The following is a 16,888-nucleotide window of genomic DNA, read 5'->3' as shown; positions in this document are numbered from 1 at the left end:
CTTAAAATATCCAAAATGCTTAAATTCGTCTCTTTTAAATGTTATGTTTATGCATTTTTTATTGATTCTTTGCCAACAATTTGTCATGTTATTCACATAAATATGTTTACCCAATCGTAAACATATTTTCTTTACAATTTAAATGTTTAAAAATTTGATTTTTTGTAATTTAAGTATTTTAAAAACATTTTACTAAATTCAGAGGTACCCATGTACCGCTAATGTTTTGAAAAACTTAGAAATAGCACGTAAAAGTCGAAAAAACACAAAGGTACCACTTATAAAAACTCAAATCAATTTCATACAAAGCATAATAGAAACGAAAGTCAAGAAGTGCGGGAAAAAGAACATCATAAATCCAAGTCCAAAAAATTCAGTTAATAATAATTTCATGATTACAAAACAATTTAATATCATGTTTGGATTGATCAAAAACAGAATAAAATTTCGTTACTCGAAAATAACAATAATTAAAGAAGACGATAAATGTTTTCAAACCCTAACACTATTGTAATTTACACAAATATTTTCCATTTCTTCAGTACCCCTTAGTAGATTTAGTAGTCAACCCAAACCCGAATGGAAAAAGCGGATCATAATGCGGGTCACCCACATTCATCGGTAACTGATCAACCGACTTGAACCAAGTCCGAGCAAGTTTACCAGTGAATCCATAATCCCCAAACAACACATCTGCAACACCCTGCCCTTCACTACCAGGAAGCCATGCAGCAACCAAGGCATCAATTGTCGGAAGGTACGGTTGGACGACAACAGGCCGACCCGAAATCACGACTACGACACACTTGACTGATCCACAAACGTTCTTGATTGTACTTGGGCCAGGTTCGGAAATTGTTAAATTTTTACTGTCACCAAATGTCTCTGCATATGGTAACTCTCCTACAACAACAATTGCATAAGAGAATCCACCTGATTTGACAAAATTCGGGTCCGGGTTCTCGTTGAATGTTACTCGGGTTGTCGGGTCTACCGTGTTCTTTATAGCATTCAAAATAGTTGTACCTGTTGAGTGTAGACACTTACTGTATTAGATGATTCAACATGCCTTGTTAGAGAGCCAAGCTAATTATTAGTAATAAAAAAAAATATATTAGTAATAAAAAAAAACTAAAAAAAAAAATTGGGATGGAGTCATGTTGGCACGACCCGTTTGCATTCGTCTATCAAAAATATATTTCACGTCTAATTTCGATCATGGTATGCTATAAAACTCGTGACATAATATTGTATCATGACCGAGTTATAAAGGTTTTGAAGGTTACCACGACCACATTTAAAGTTATTTTCGTACTAGTTATAGCAATACGGTCACGTCTCACTTCTCTTTTCCATTTAAAGTAAACGGGACCACCAACGGCAAGCTTAACAACACTGTATACTACAAAATTCGCGATATAATACTATCATCATGTCTGAGTTATAAAGGTTTTGAAGGTTACCACGACCACATTTAAAGTGACATTCGCCGTAGCTATAGCAAATATTGTCAAGTCTCACTTTTTTTTTTCGTCGAAAATAAATGGGGCCCACCAGTGGTAATATTGGAAATACAAAAAAAATTCACCCGTGGAAAATAATAATGCAAAATGTCTCTTTTAAAAAGTTAAGGCAAAAATCATACCAGTAGTAAGGTCATTGCCGCTAACTCCTTGCCATTCAATAGTCCATCCACCGCATTGATAACCTAAGTTATCAGCATGAGATCCAGCCACGAGTATCTTGCCTGCCTTCTTCGGAAGCGGAACTAATGGCTCGTAATCTGATTTTCCGTTCTTTAGAAGGACTAGCGATTTTCTCACCGCCTCTCTTGCCAATTCTCTGTGTTCCTGTTCAAGTGACAAACATTTAGGGATATTTTATCGTGTACCCCTGAACTTTTTCATTTTTCACAAAAAACTTTGACCGACAATAATTCTCTATTACGAGTTCAAAAATCGGTAATTTTTTTTTTTTTAAAACCAATTATCTCGTCAAAGCCTTGAATTTGAAAAAAAAAAAATTCATCGTTTTTTTACCTCGTAGCCGGTAATTATGGTTGGTCAAAGCTTTTTTAACGAATAAACTTTGACCGACCATAATTCCCGACTACGAGTTGAGACGTCGGTGAATTCTTTTTCAAACTGAACACCTGTTAAAAACGATCAATTTGAAAAAAAATTATCGTATTCTGAACTTGTAGCCAAGAGTTATTGACGTCAAAGTTTTTTTTGCAAGAAAAAAGAGGTACATCTTAGAAAATGAAAAAGTTGAGGAGTACACGAGAGAGTTTCCCAAACATTTATTCTATATAAGACGGTCTTATAATAAGATTATAATAAGATTGCAAAACCGAGAAATAGACTGACGAGCAATATTACCTGGGAACCGATTACATTGGTGAGGCTGAAATCAGCCATCGGGTTTTCAAACAATCCCATGATGAATTTCACCCTTAGGATTCTCGTCACAGCATCATTAATTCTCGACATTGGGATAATGTTGTTTGTTACTTGAAACTTTAGAATGTCGATAAATTCTTTATAGTTATTCGGAATCATAATCTGAAATGTATATAGTTTGACGTGAGTATCTGAGTTAGTTAAGGCCGATAATATAATCTTCCCTGAATGCTAAACAAGATTTAAGAAAATTTGGATTAAACTCGGACTGACCATATCGATTCCAGCCTCAACTCCAGCTTGAACCGAGTAAAAATAGTTCGCGTGAGGCGGAGATGTGATTCTGTCGATACCCTCCCAATCTGATATGACAAAGCCCTGAAAGAAAAGCACTCGAAATCAAATTCTAAACGGAAAATGCACGCGGTGCCCTTGAACTTTTATGTTTTGCCCTATGTTGCCCAGACTCGTTTAGAAGTATCCAAGTGTCGGACTCGGCCATTTTATTGAAACATATGCATATTTTGGCTTAAAATGAGGTGTCGAAGTGTCATACCCTTGTCCGAGTGTCGAGTGTCGGACACAGGTACGTGGGGGAATCAGAAGAGTCGAAGTAACATTAGGTTTTGCCCGAAATACCCAATTTTTTGATCCGGAAAACATTAAGAGGCTATAACTCGAGTTTACGAGCTCAGAAAGTGACGATTTTTTTTTTTTCAAATTGATTATCTTTTCGAGAACTACGACTTGAAAAAAAAAATTTGTCGAGTTTGGAATTTGTGACCAAGAGATATGGTCACTCAAAGTTTGTTCGGTAAAAAAAACTTTGACGTACAAAAACTCCTAGCCACGGGATCCAAATACGACAAATTTTTTTTTCAAATCGTAATTGTCGGATAGATAAACAATTTGAAAAAAAAATTATCTCTTTATGAACTCGTATACACGAGTTCTAGCCTCTTAAAGTATTCCGGAACAAAAAATTTGGTATTTTTGGCAAAATCCGAAACTTCAAGGATACCGCGTGCATTTTCCCAATTCTAAATTTGCAATGCTGATAAGATCGCGATTGGCATTGCATTGTGGAAGACCATAGTAATTTTTTTGTTACCTGAAACTGAAGCTTGTCCTTGAGATAACCGGTGATAAGATCGCGATTGGCATGCATTTTTTTACCATTCCAACTAGAATAGGATACCATAACTGTCGCAACGCCTTTCTCTATGGCGTCAGGGTAAGCTGGCATATGAATGTTTATCAGTTCATCAAAGGAGATCACTGTGTTGTTCTCATTTATTCCATTTTGCGTCCCACCGTCTCCCACAAAATGTTTAGCACAACCCGCTACATTTTTCCTGATAATTCGAAAACACAGGAAGTTTTAATGAGACGGTTTTACATGTGTGGCAAATTCATTCACCCTATATTCAAATCAACCATATTGATATATATTCATGTCCAGAGTCTAATTTTTATGTGTCTTAAAAATACAAAATATATTCCGACTTGAAATTATTCATCGCGGTTGAAATTAGAGGAATATATTTAATTAAAATTCGATTGTGTTAATAATTTCTTAATTCTTTATGCAATATACATATGACTAGTCCATCACTACTAGAACGTGCATCAAACTAAGAGCGATCACGACTAAATTACGACTAAATGTGTCAAAAATCCAGAGAGACGGTTTCTGAATGAAACATTTTAATCGCGAAAAGTAAGGATTAGTGGAACCGAATGATATTATGTAGACCTTGTGTGATTGAGTCCTTAAATGTCGTAATCACGAGTAATTAGACAAGAACCGAATTTCAAGCTATTGACAACAAATGTGTCGAAAAAATCCAGAGAGACTGTTTCTGAATCAATTAACATTTGTTGTCAATAGCTTACTTTCCGTTCAGAAACAGTCTCTCTGGATTAGCCCTGATTTTTAATTGGAACATTTTAATTGCGAAAAGTCAGTATTTATGGAAATAAGGCTTACTTTCCGGCGACATAAGGATAGTTTTTTGGATAATTAGCCGGAATATCTCCCTGTAAGCCTGGAATCATCTCAGTCAACATCTGAACTATCTTATGATCTTCGCTATAACTCTCATAACACCGTCCCCACCTAGGATCCCGACACACTGCAATACACGGTGCAAAACTGTATGGTATTCCGGTGGCTCTAACTTCAAGTGCAGTGGCCGCTCCTATTCTTTTTAATAACTCAGGGTCTCTGAAATCAACAATTTCACAAACGGTTTTACAATAAATCATTGTTATGACCATGAACAGCATTAATACAAGTTAAAACGGTTTTACAATAAATCATTGTAAAACCATATAACAAAGACCTTATCATGAAAATTGAAAGCGGTTTTATACAAGAATTATGTAGTTAAGAGTATAGTATTATCGAACTTGCCTTGTGACACCAAGTCCGACATTATGAGGGAAAATGGTGGTGTTATATACATTGTTATGACCATGAACAGCATCAATACCATAAATCATCGGTATCCCAAGACGTGTAGAAAGAGCACCTTTTTGGAATTCATTTACCATATTAACCCAAGCTTCAGGAGTTGCCTTTGGGCCCGGGACACTCCCACCGCCACTCAGAAGACTCCCTGCCAATAAAACAGGTATCAAAACTAAGGTCCTGTTTGGTAAAGAGCGGATTAATATTAGCAGAAACAAATTTAGAAAGCAGATTTGACTAGCATAACGATTTAGCGGGTTTGACTAGCAGATTTATTTACCAGAATTGTTTTAGAGGTGTTTGATAATTGACAGTTACATTGAATTATATACGTTGTTCAAAATCTCACTCACATATTTTGAAAAACGCGAGGAAATAAATAGGAAAAAGCGTAAATATACCAATAAAACAGGTATCAAAACAGGTAATCTTTGACGGTTACATTGAATTATATACGTTGTTCAAAATCTCGCTCACATAATTTGAAAAACGCGAGGAAATTAAATAAATAGGAAAAAGCGTAAATATACCAATAAAGTACGTCTTCATAACATCAAATGAAGCGACTTTACGTTCAATTTGAACCATTTGTCCAATTTTTTCATCCAAAGTCATTCTTGATAAAAGATCTTCAACCCGCTTTTCAACTCCAACTTTCGGGTCTTTATATTTGATATAATCCGCTTCAATTAAACATGTCCATAACACGAACACCAATATTCCCAACTGTGTTGCTACTAATATCTTCACCATTCTCTTCTTGTTAATCTGAAAAAACACAACAAGGAAAGAAAAACAGTCACATGAGTACTTGATCCGTGTCAACTGATTCTTTACGTTTTTATTCATTTGTAAGGAGTATTGTAAGACGGACAAAGGAACATTTACCTCAATTTTGAATTTTGATAATAATGTGGAGGAATGCAATGTAGAGGAATTTATTTATGAAATGTATCGAAGATTTATAGGATTTATGGGATGATTAATGAATAATGTAAACGGTTTTATACAAGAATTATTGACGGAAAAGAATACCCACGTAGGAAAAAATGAGGGAGGAAACAGGGGAGTGGGAAGAGTAGTGGCATAGCACACAATTAATCCTTTGACTAAAAGTTTGTTGGTTGTTATTATATGTAGGAGAAACTATAACCGTCTAACTTTTTTTTTTAATGTTTCGGTATATTGTGACCAAATATTTATTTTATTATTTAATGTCCATTATTTAATTTACTCGTATTATTTAATGTCAATTATAATTTATTTTTTATTGTTGATTAATCTTTTCAAAAAAAAAAAATTTAACTGATTTATTCACTAAACGATCATATTCATGACCCATGTAAGTTAAACGTGTTGTACAGGGTAATAGTTATTACAATAGCTCGTCGTACAAAATACTTACGGCAACGCTATCTTACACAAATATTAACGAAAATTTGAATTTATACAAAAACAGAGGAAATGTTTTGGCATTAAAATTGCGTATAAAGCATTTACAAGCTTGCATTTTAGATGGAAGTAGCGAAATTTGTAGTCATAATCAACTACAATGGATTGATGTGTATTTTGTATAGCATGTGGCTTTCATATAATGTACAACACAAGTTTGACCATTACATCAACAAGGCCTTATTCACAATGATTATGATTATCGGATCTATGATTATCGGATCATCTAACATTACACCGATGATGAAGACGCGACTAAAATAATGCAACACGGAAAACATTTAATTCAAGTTTCAGGCCAAAAAAACATATGGACTATTTGATCGGAAACTGGCACTCCAAAACGATCTTAAGCTTTCCATACCAAGAAAATAATCTTGGGAGGGAATGCAAGAAACTTGCATTGGAGTGCGTGTTTTTGTTGCAGTTGGTTTTCTATACTCTCGAACAATCAACGATACTACTGATTTGCGAGAGAAAACTTCAAGTAAGTTTGGACAATATCCAAGCCACAAAGCTCCTTGACAACTGGCATGGTGGCGGGAACGCTAAGCTGGAAAGGGGAATCGTGGGAATCTAGACCGCCCCAGGAAGCAAGTTGCTTTCTGCCTTCTTTGATTGCTGCTCTTACTGCACAGTGTACTGATGCTGCTAACAGCAGCGGTGGCTCTCCGGATGCTACAAAGAATCGAAACACAAAATCAAACGTCTCGTGTTAAAACGGTTTTACAGTAAGATATTGTAAACGAGGCCGTCTAATTAGCATGAACATACAGTTTTACAAAAAGAAGTTTTTTTATGACACGATTGATCTGCATAGAATCAGTATATCGCTATATCTGTTAGATAAAGGCGTTGGAATAACAAAAAATCTCTCGTAAAACAAATTTGTATTAAGAATTAAGATATTGTAAAACCATCCAATCTAACTGAGGTACTCCGTACTTGTGTAAGAATAAAAGGGATTTCAGGAAATAAGATCATACAGTACACAGTTAGACACACACACCTTTGGATGAGAGAACACGCTTTTGGTGATGCCCGCTATTCATAATCTCGACATTAAATTGTTTGGGTATGGTATCAATCGTTGGAATCTTGTATGTCCATGTGCTATCAGCAATCACTAGTCCATCTGGATTGGTTAGGTACTCTTCCAGCATGAAAAAGCCAATTCCTTGGACAAAAGCCCCTTCTATCTGTAGAAATGTCATGTCGATATCATGTGAGTCCTACGTAATGTTTCCGAAAGTTTGCTGTAAAAATCAAAAGAAACCATGGAAATGGTATATCTTTAATATATCATCACAATGCCTTAAAGGTTCCCGCAGATGGCGGAGTAAGGATGGAGGGTCAGATATATGCTTGCTAAAGGACTGTTTCGGGATGTCAGACTGTCAGTGATGAGCAATGTGATGGGAAGAAATAAGAAGGCATAAATTAACCTGTCCAAGATCAACAGCGGGATTTAGACTCTGTCCGCAGTCATAAATGATGTCTGATCGTAAAATGCTGGTTTCTCCTGTAAGAAGATTCACTTCTACCTGTCACAAGAAAGCTGTATGATTAAGATGTGACGGTAAAAAAAGCCAAAAACCAGTACTAATAGCCTAGTAGGGGTACAAGTGAAAAAAAGAACGTTATTTGAACAAATTACCTCACTGACAGCAGCTCCATAATTCAAATATCGCATGGACGCAAACTCAGGTACATAGAGAGTGCTTGCTGACAAATGTACTGATTGCATGCTCGCCTGAAATTAGAAACTTAAGGAACATTAGACCTGGTTCAGAAATCTCAAATAGCGCAATTATTGTATTACCAATTAGGTAGTCCCCTACAAAAGTTACCTGAAAAATAAGTGTTTTCCAGTCAACAGATCCCATTTGTCCCTGGAGTCTGTCTCTGAGAGCGGATAATCTTTCAACTAATGTATTGCAGCAAATCCTAACTGCTTCACAACTAGATTCAGAAGTCGTACTTCCAGATGTAAATCCTCCTTGTATCACACTTAATGTATCTGCTTGCACGACTCGTACCATATCAAACAGATTTTCAGTCCCAGGACACTTTATCAAACTTAGAGCAAATGCGGCCATTTGCTTAACCTTTGTCCATAAACCCTGGCCAAGCTCTATCCCTCCAACTTCCACAACAATGGACCCATCTGGGAGAATGCTAACTTTACCTGGCGTTGCTCTCAGCATCACTTCATGCAAAATGGGTATCCTAGAAATTCCCCTTTTACGCCATTTATGGGTTTCGTTAAATTTTTGTACCGTCTCCTTTCTTAGGTAAAAATTTGAAGAAGAAGCTAGCTTATCCCAAATTGAGGGTAAAGTGTACTCCACTGGCTCTCCCTTACTATGCTCATAGAACAAACTTAAGCTGTTAAATGTGTGAAGATTCCTGTTTCTGACAGTATCGACATCAATGGAGAGGCTAGAAGCTACATGTTCTATTATAGCCTCGGCAATAAATGACCCTTGCGCCTCACCAGGAGCCCGCATGGCGGATTTACTTGAATGATTTGTTTTACATACTTTCGCATCAAATGAGAAAGCACCCCAGTCGTACTTCTTGAGTGCACCAATAATGTTATGTGGCATAATAGGGCTAATATCGGGCGCTATACCTCCATTAATCAACAGATCCAGATGCAAGGCTGTGATCTTCCCGTCTGATTTAAATCCCACACTATAAGTGATTTTCATTGGGTGTCTTCCTCCTGCCATGATCATATCCGTCTTGCGATTGAGATACATCCGGACGGGATGGCCAAGCTTATGTGCCGCTAACGCACAAGCTGTCGCCACCTACAAGCTCATATGTACGCGTCATTTACAACTATGTTACTCTGACACTTCACTTAACTGTTGCCGTGTCGCGTGCTAGACACGTGTCGGTGTCCGACACGACACGACACTTCGACACTTCAATTTAGACCACAAAACAGGAAAATTCACCCCAAATAGCCGTGTCCGACACGCTGACACGTGTCGTCGTGTCTGAGTGACACAGATTTAAAAGTAAAAATAGGAGGAAAAGTTTTAGTGCCCTAAAACTTGAGCTACTTACTCTCAGATTTCATGAATTCAACTTTGGTTACCCGAGGTTTGAGCTAGTGTAATTTGTAAAAAAAAAAAAAAAAAAAAAAAAGGAGCCAAAAGTTGAACTAGCTCAGAGCCTCTTAGAGCTCCAAAAATGAAAATTTTCTGAAACAAAAATCACGAACTATAAAAATACAGTAAAATACTTACAGGCATAGCTTTTAACGCTTTCCCACCAAATCCACCTCCCACCCTTCTGGTTATGACACGGACATTGTGTTCAGGGACTCCAAGACAATTAGCAATCGTAGAATGTGTATATTCAGGAGCCTGAAGAGAGCTATAGACAACCATGCAATTATCTTCATCTGGAACAGCAAGAGCAGTTTGCGTCTCCATATAGAAGTAGTATTGTGATGGTAGCCGGATCTATAGAGAGAACAAACAAGAATTAACTTAGAAGTCAAATATAGCAGTTTCATCCAGCCAAAGTCACTGTTGCATGGTTCAAAGTTCGATTTGCTTCACAGAATGAGTTTTGAGTTTATAGAACGGTACTAGGTGCAAATATAAAGAACTCGGGGAATCTAGCTTGCAAAAAAAAAAAAAAAAAAAACTCTTCTGTCAAGGGCGAATTGGTTTGAGATCGGTGAATCAAATCTGGAACCATGCAACCGTGGCCACTGTTTAATTATCTCACCAAACATATGACTGCATTAGTACCTCAGTAGGAAGTATTTTCTGTTCAGCTTCTGCCATTCCCTCGGCAGAGTCGCCGACTGGTTTTGGGTTAAGAAAAGGTGGGACGTCAAAAAAGCTAGATCTCTCCACAGCATCTTCAACAGTTAGAATGGGAGGATCGAGATTGTCTGTGTCATACTCCACCACAGCATTGGCTGCGGCAATATTTGCACGCTTCTGAGACTCTGCAACCTGATAATGGTCTACAATGTTTATTTATACATTAAAAGGCAAGATATAGTACAGTAACAGGATTGAATGGAGGAAAATGGAGGCCAGCCAACTTACTGGCCAACGACGAAAATTGTCCATTCCCTTTTCCTCCAAATTCTTCCATCCAAACAAGGCGTAAGAATATTAAGAGGAATAATCACTTACAACTAATGCGATACGTTCACCAGCACACCTTGTAAGATCATCAGCAAATAATGACTCATTACCAAACAATGTTTTGCTTCCGACATTCTGCCCTTCTTCTGGAATGTCTTTATAAGTGATAAGTGCATGAACTCCATTTGGAAGTGATTCAGACTGGAAATGCACGGACTTGACACGTGCCAGTGGCTTTGTGCTGTACACAAATGCTCCATAGAGACAGTCACTAGGAGAAGGAATATCATCGACATAGATTGCCTCACCTGTAAGATATTGACATCAAAGATGAAATAATGCAACTAATGTCCGACTTCATGAGAAAACTAGCTAGCATGAATACTAACTATACGACTTGTCACTGATGGGAGGACACATTTTATACGTGATGGGCTTATACATCTCAACGAAAACATCACCCTATGTTAGAAAACAGTCAGACACTAATTAAATATAACCCATAATGAAATCTACATCATCCACAGTACAGGCAGTGCACCAGTTAATCAGCCATTATGCTCTATTGCACCATGTTTCAGAGCCAAAAAAAATAGTGACTATGTGGCCCCACAGTAACCGGAGAAGGCTTACTTCAGAAAAGTAGCAGAAACATGATTAATATTGGTTACCAACACATCAAAGCAAAATCCTTCAGATGTTAAGGGAGAATAATTCTCTATCTGAAACTCTAACAAGGATATCAACCTTTAAAGGAAAGAGAGCTATCATCAGAACTTAAAAAAAACATACCAGATGCCTGTAGAGCAGCTCCTGTTTTGGTAATGGGTTCTCCCACAGGACGATTTTCTATGCTAGGCACAATCACTTGCTTTGCAGGAGATATCAGAGGCTGAGATTTACAGTTACCATTCTCATATAGACTATCTTCCCTACTTGACTGGGATTCAGCATGTCCATTCAAGTCATGTTTAGAATATTCAAAACCAGTATCGACTAAACCATGCAGAAACTCGAAGATAAATGCCTCGGCTAAACTAATCCGATAGGAAGAATTTGAAATGCTGTCTTCAGGCACCACAATACCCCGAACCAATTTTACAGCTTCAAACAAAACTTCACGGTTGAGAATCTGTCCTTCCAAAAACTTTTCGACTTTTCTCGCCCTTACTGCTTGCTTAGCTCCATAGGCACCAAAAGCCAACTGAATCTTATTAATTACATATCCATTATCAACTTTAGATTCAGAAACTTCAGCCAAGAAAGAAGCATTTACATAAGCTAATGCATTACCCAATGGACGAGGAGCAGCTCGATAAGTTTCAAACATAAGTTTAGATCGCGACTTTGAATTAGTGGTGCAACTGGGAATCTTGATACTCACTATTATACTCGTGGAATCTAAAGGAGGTCTTCCCAAGAATTCCTCCAACGTCAAGATTTCCAATCTAGAACTGCTTATTATCTCTACGCTTGCATCAACAGAAAGAAGTACTGTAGCAATGTCAGAGGGAAAGCCACGCCTTTGCGCCATTACTAAATTTCCCCCGAGACTAGCTGAATTTCGTATGTAGTTGTTGGCAATTTTTTCAAAATGGTTGGCAATTTTTCTTAACACCATCATACTGCCCTCATCCAGTACATTTTGGTTGCCATCATTCAGTTCTGTGATGGCTTTAGAGATCGAGATGGCTGCCCCAAATTTGACACCGGAAGACTCCTTCTCGACCATCGACAGTTCAGGGATATTCTTCAGATCTATATATGTGTCATAATCAGTGAGCTCCTTGTAATAGCCTGAACCTGTATTACTAGCCACTATTTTAACACGGTCCACTTCATTGGCCTTAACTGAATGCAGTAACCTTTGGAGTTCCTCAATAGTAAAAGGGCTATGCCAAGAATATCTCCCCGAATCCAAAAGCATACTTAACTTCAATTCATCCTTCAAAAATTCAGGAAATGACGTTATCTGACTGCTCGGTTCATATAATGGTAGCTTATTCATCATAACTTCCTTGCCTTCCTCTTTGTGCCAAAAGGAATTTAATCCTAGGTCTTCAATATCCACATTACCTCCAAAGCTTTTGCAGGCGTCAGTAATAGGTCGATAACCAGTACACCTACATAGATTTCCAGAAACAGCCATCTCGGCTTCAGAAACCGTCATCTTGGAAAACCCAGGAGAGGGTTCTGGTCGATTAGTTTTCTCAGCGTTTACAAGGGCTGAGAATAGAGAAACACACATTCCAGGGGTACAAAACCCACACTGAGAGGCATGAAAACCTGCAAATCTTTGGTGAATTGCATGAAACCCTTTTTTGCTACTTCCGAGGCCTTCAGTTGTCGTTACAGAACAATTATGTATACTGCAAAGAAGCGTGAGGCATGAACTTATCGTGTAATCCTCCACCTGATCACGCACGGGATCATACTTGGATAACAGCACAACACAAGCTCCACATCCACCTGCATTTATAAGAGAAACCTACTCAAAGCGAGTTAACGAGGTCGGACATACATAGCTTTAATATTTACAGGTGACACGAACCCGAACCCTGGCCCACACGACTTGATCGGTTTGCCAAGTCTAATTGGAACAAGTCAACTACTCATTGTTCATTAGATTTAATAAACTTTTAACAGTTTGATGCACTTTTCAGCAATATCAACAAAATGATATAATCATTAGCTACAGGCCTACATTCTCTGTACTGTACTAGATAAAGTGAGCCATTAATAAGCCACAAAGTGCATATATGAGTCATATGACACAGTCTACTGTCCACTCCACTAATAAATCATCATCACCATTATCAAAAGGTCCACTTTTCATAAATGTCTGCAGCAAAATATACTAAACCCTTGTGCTTAATCATATATTCACAGGCCACAGCAACAAAAACACATACTGTAGTACAGAAAACCTTGAAAAAGTAACTAACATCACCATGAAAACTAATCCCTTTGTCTCATTCATTTGTTACAGCGGATTTTAATTAAATGTAAACAAATAACTGAGACGGAATGAGTAAATAATACATTGAATATTCTTGCCAGCAAATCAACAACTAAACAAACAACAACACATCAGAGCCTTAATCCCAAAATGATACGGAGACTGGGGTTGGCTAACATGAATCATCATTTAAAACCGTCAAAAACCCATTACATATAAATAAAAGAAAACACAAGAAACAGGAAATCAAACAACTGAAACAAATCAAACACTAAAAAACCCACAAAACATCAATGCTCATAGAATTCATGCAAACCAAAGAATAAATGAATGAAATATAAATTACTGATTAAAGAACAAGATTAGCAAAGATTAACCTTCTCCACAACCAAGTTTAACACTTTTAAAAGGAGTTTGAGTTCTCAAAAACTCAAGTAAAGTAGTTGAAGGATGAATACTTGGTACTTCAAATCTGACACCATTTACAGCAAACACCAAATTACCAACTATTTTTTCTGGGTTTTCCATTTTTCAAGCATTCAAACTAAATTCTTCAAGTTTTTTGTTTAAAGATTGAAACTTTTGAGGTTGATTATGATTATGAGTATCAGTTCATGGTACTACTGTACTAGATTTATGATTTATGAGTAAATAAAGTGTCATAATCAAATGCTTAAGGAAGTAATTGTAGATTAATTGTCATAATCATAAGTGGACAAACATCTGGATAATAAATTGTAATTATAATTATAATTATAATTATAATATTCCTTTGTTAGAATATTTCAAGGGTGCAAGGACATCACCGTTTTCGTAATTCAATTGGATACGGAAAAGGGTGACTGGGTGACTGGGAGTATGACTGTTATTCTAGTCTTGCACTTGTTGCTCACTACTGTCTTAAGAGGTGCTTTGACTTTTTTGGAAGACCAAGTAACAAATAGAGTAGGTATTTCGGGCCGGGCTAGGGTGGGCGGTACGAATCCGGCACGAGCACGGGCACGGTGAAGAAAACTAGGTGGCTCGGGTCTGGCACGACCGGGTAAGAGACGGGACGCAACGCCAAAATTCAAAAAAACTCGTGCTTAGGCACGGCTCGACACGAGGCATGATGGGTCAGGCACGACGATTTTAGAGGTAAATAATTTAAAAACCATTAAAAATACCCCAAGCACGAGTCCGACACGAGTCTCACACGACTATGCCCGGGTCAAGGGGCGGGCTGCGGTGGGGGATGGGGGGGGGGGGGGGAAGCGAGGTGGCACACACGGCTCGAAAGCACGATTGACCGTGCATGTGCCGGCCAAAATTGTGGCTAGGCACGACGAGCCGGGACCCGGGCTGGCACGACACGACCCATTGCCTTCTCTATATACTAACATAGTAAGTCCATTTAAGTATTTAACATTAAATTTGGTAAATGCGTCAATTGAGTTGAGTTTCAGTTTAGGCCAGTTTGGGCTAGCTCATTTTGTAGTTTGCATTAATTCGAGTTATTTCAGGTTTATTATTAACTAGTTTTCATAGATAATGGTCAGTTTGTAAATACACTTTCGAATCGTGTTATATTAGTTTGGGGCAATTAGCATTTCGGGTCATGCTCTAATATTTTTGGTAACAAAATGAATGTTGTATACATAAATAGTCACAAATCTCCTTTACAAAGTTCTCGAATTTTAGATTACACAATGTGTGTAACAAAACCAGCAAAACTACCATAAGGTTTATAACATAGTCGGGTAAACATAGATTCAGGACCGGACCACATCAGATCGAACCGAATCGAAAATCGGGCCTATAACTTTCGGTCTTGGACCGGATATAACCCAATTTTTCAGTTCGTTCCGATCTTACACCAAAATGGAATGAAAACTAAGATTTATCGTTATTTACTATAGGATAATTAGACATTTATTTCATTAAACCAAATAAATTAGTTGTTTGAAGGAAAATTGAACTTAAATAATTATTACTATTGAGTTTATATTATTTTTAATAATAAAAAGTTAAAACATCAGATTCCTCTACAAAGTTTCAAAGATTAATCATAAAAACTATAAATTTCGATCCATTCATCCGAACCTAATATTACCGGTGTTGGATAGACCGAAAACCGGAAATTCAAAAATAAGGATCGAAAACCAGACTTATTTGGGTTGGCTAAAATTCATTTTATGTACCGAGTATTAATTTGTAGTTTTGACATAAACTGGGCTAACATGTATTTTGTGACTGATACATTAATAGACGGGCTAGCAGTTTTGTAGCCCATTTCCGTTGTCACCTAACGACTTACAAGCCTATAGTACAAGCCGCTTTGCTCAATATAGCTCTGAGTAAACCTGGCAAACGGGTCAGTCGGATCGAGCCAGTTCGAGTCGAATTAGTTCGGGGTTTCTCATTTTCTTGGGTTAATTCGGGTTGGGGCGGATTATTTCGGGTTTGTTCCGATATATTTTTCGGGACGTTTTTGGGTTAAGCGGGTCAATGATTAAGATAGAAAAAGTCATTTCAAGTTTTTGAGTCAATTGAAGTTATGTTTTGTTGGGTTATTTAAAGTTTGGGTGATTTCAGGTCGGGTCAATTACGGGTTCCGAAAGCTCGAGTAAATTTTGAGCCGGTTCGGGCCAATTCAAATTTCGAATTATATTCGAGTGCTGTAGTTCGGATCAATCGGATCTCTAGTCAACTTTTTAGATCGGGTCAATCTGGTCGGATGGATTTTGGCAGTTTTAGCTCTAACTCACTAAGCCTCGGAGACAATGAGTTAATTATCACTAATTATTCTTTATTATGCTCGCAAAGGTATAATTTAGTGGTTAAAATTTGGATGAAATTCTCAGGAGACTCGGGTTCAAGTCTATCAAGAGCAATTTTGTGGAATATTCATGGCTTGCGTTTGCGTGATTGCGTCCATACTTTCTAAACTTGATGCATCTCTCTCTCGGGTGACTTACCTGATATACCCTTCGTCCTTTTATATCATGGATTACATATATAAAAACATTAATGCATGCATTTAATACTAATTGCTCCTTTTGCTAAAAGAGTTGAAATGATTTATATTATCGTCAAAACTTGAATAAAGTAAAGAGAGGATAATTACTTTTACAATTGGTCTTGCTTGTGACGGGCACTATCCGTCACAAACTAAAAATGGATAGTGTCCCTCTTACAATAAGACAAGTGGGAGGGCAGGTGAGGTAATGGAGCACCTATAAATAGTGTCACTTGCATATTATGAGAGGGACATTATCCATCTTCAGCTTATGACAAATAATACCCGTCTTCAATGAAATTTTATGTTACTTTTAATGTCTTTTTCAATTCCCTCTAATAATTTATGAGTTTCTTTAAACCCACATGTTACCTTAAGCAAAAAGGGAGGACCATATATAACATGCACATGCTATTTCATCTTCTTAAATTTTTATTACATTTATTTTAGATTTAAGATATTACTTTAACAACCCACTCACTA

General features: G+C 37.3%; 2 protein-coding genes across 2 annotated transcripts; both read right to left on the bottom strand.

The window, feature by feature from the left end:
* Positions 1 to 435: 435 nt before the first annotated feature.
* On the bottom strand, positions 436 to 5,943 carry LOC141590858 (uncharacterized). Its single transcript, XM_074411385.1, has 9 exons — positions 5,764 to 5,943; positions 5,406 to 5,643; positions 4,819 to 5,023; positions 4,393 to 4,629; positions 3,514 to 3,757; positions 2,676 to 2,780; positions 2,382 to 2,564; positions 1,646 to 1,850; positions 436 to 1,026 (listed from the first exon to the last, which is right to left on the bottom strand). The coding sequence occupies exons 2-9, from the start codon at positions 5,626 to 5,628 to the stop codon at positions 539 to 541; spliced, it is 1,890 nt and encodes a 629-aa protein (XP_074267486.1). The 5' UTR covers positions 5,629 to 5,643; positions 5,764 to 5,943; the 3' UTR covers positions 436 to 538.
* A 485-nt stretch (positions 5,944 to 6,428) lies between these two features.
* LOC141591605 (abscisic-aldehyde oxidase) lies at positions 6,429 to 14,279 on the bottom strand. Its single transcript, XM_074411991.1, has 10 exons — positions 13,785 to 14,279; positions 11,241 to 12,917; positions 10,497 to 10,756; positions 10,101 to 10,310; positions 9,588 to 9,806; positions 8,178 to 9,143; positions 7,985 to 8,080; positions 7,773 to 7,871; positions 7,337 to 7,526; positions 6,429 to 7,005 (listed from the first exon to the last, which is right to left on the bottom strand). Exons 1-10 carry the CDS (start codon positions 13,933 to 13,935, stop codon positions 6,788 to 6,790), a joined length of 4,086 nt encoding a protein of 1,361 aa, XP_074268092.1. The 5' UTR covers positions 13,936 to 14,279; the 3' UTR covers positions 6,429 to 6,787.
* Between the last annotated feature and the right edge of the window lie 2,609 nt (positions 14,280 to 16,888).

Source organism: Silene latifolia, chromosome 7 (genome assembly GCF_048544455.1).
Source record: "Silene latifolia isolate original U9 population chromosome 7, ASM4854445v1, whole genome shotgun sequence".
Lineage (NCBI taxonomy): Eukaryota > Viridiplantae > Streptophyta > Magnoliopsida > Caryophyllales > Caryophyllaceae > Silene > Silene latifolia.
This window is presented reverse-complemented; position numbering and strand designations above follow the sequence as displayed.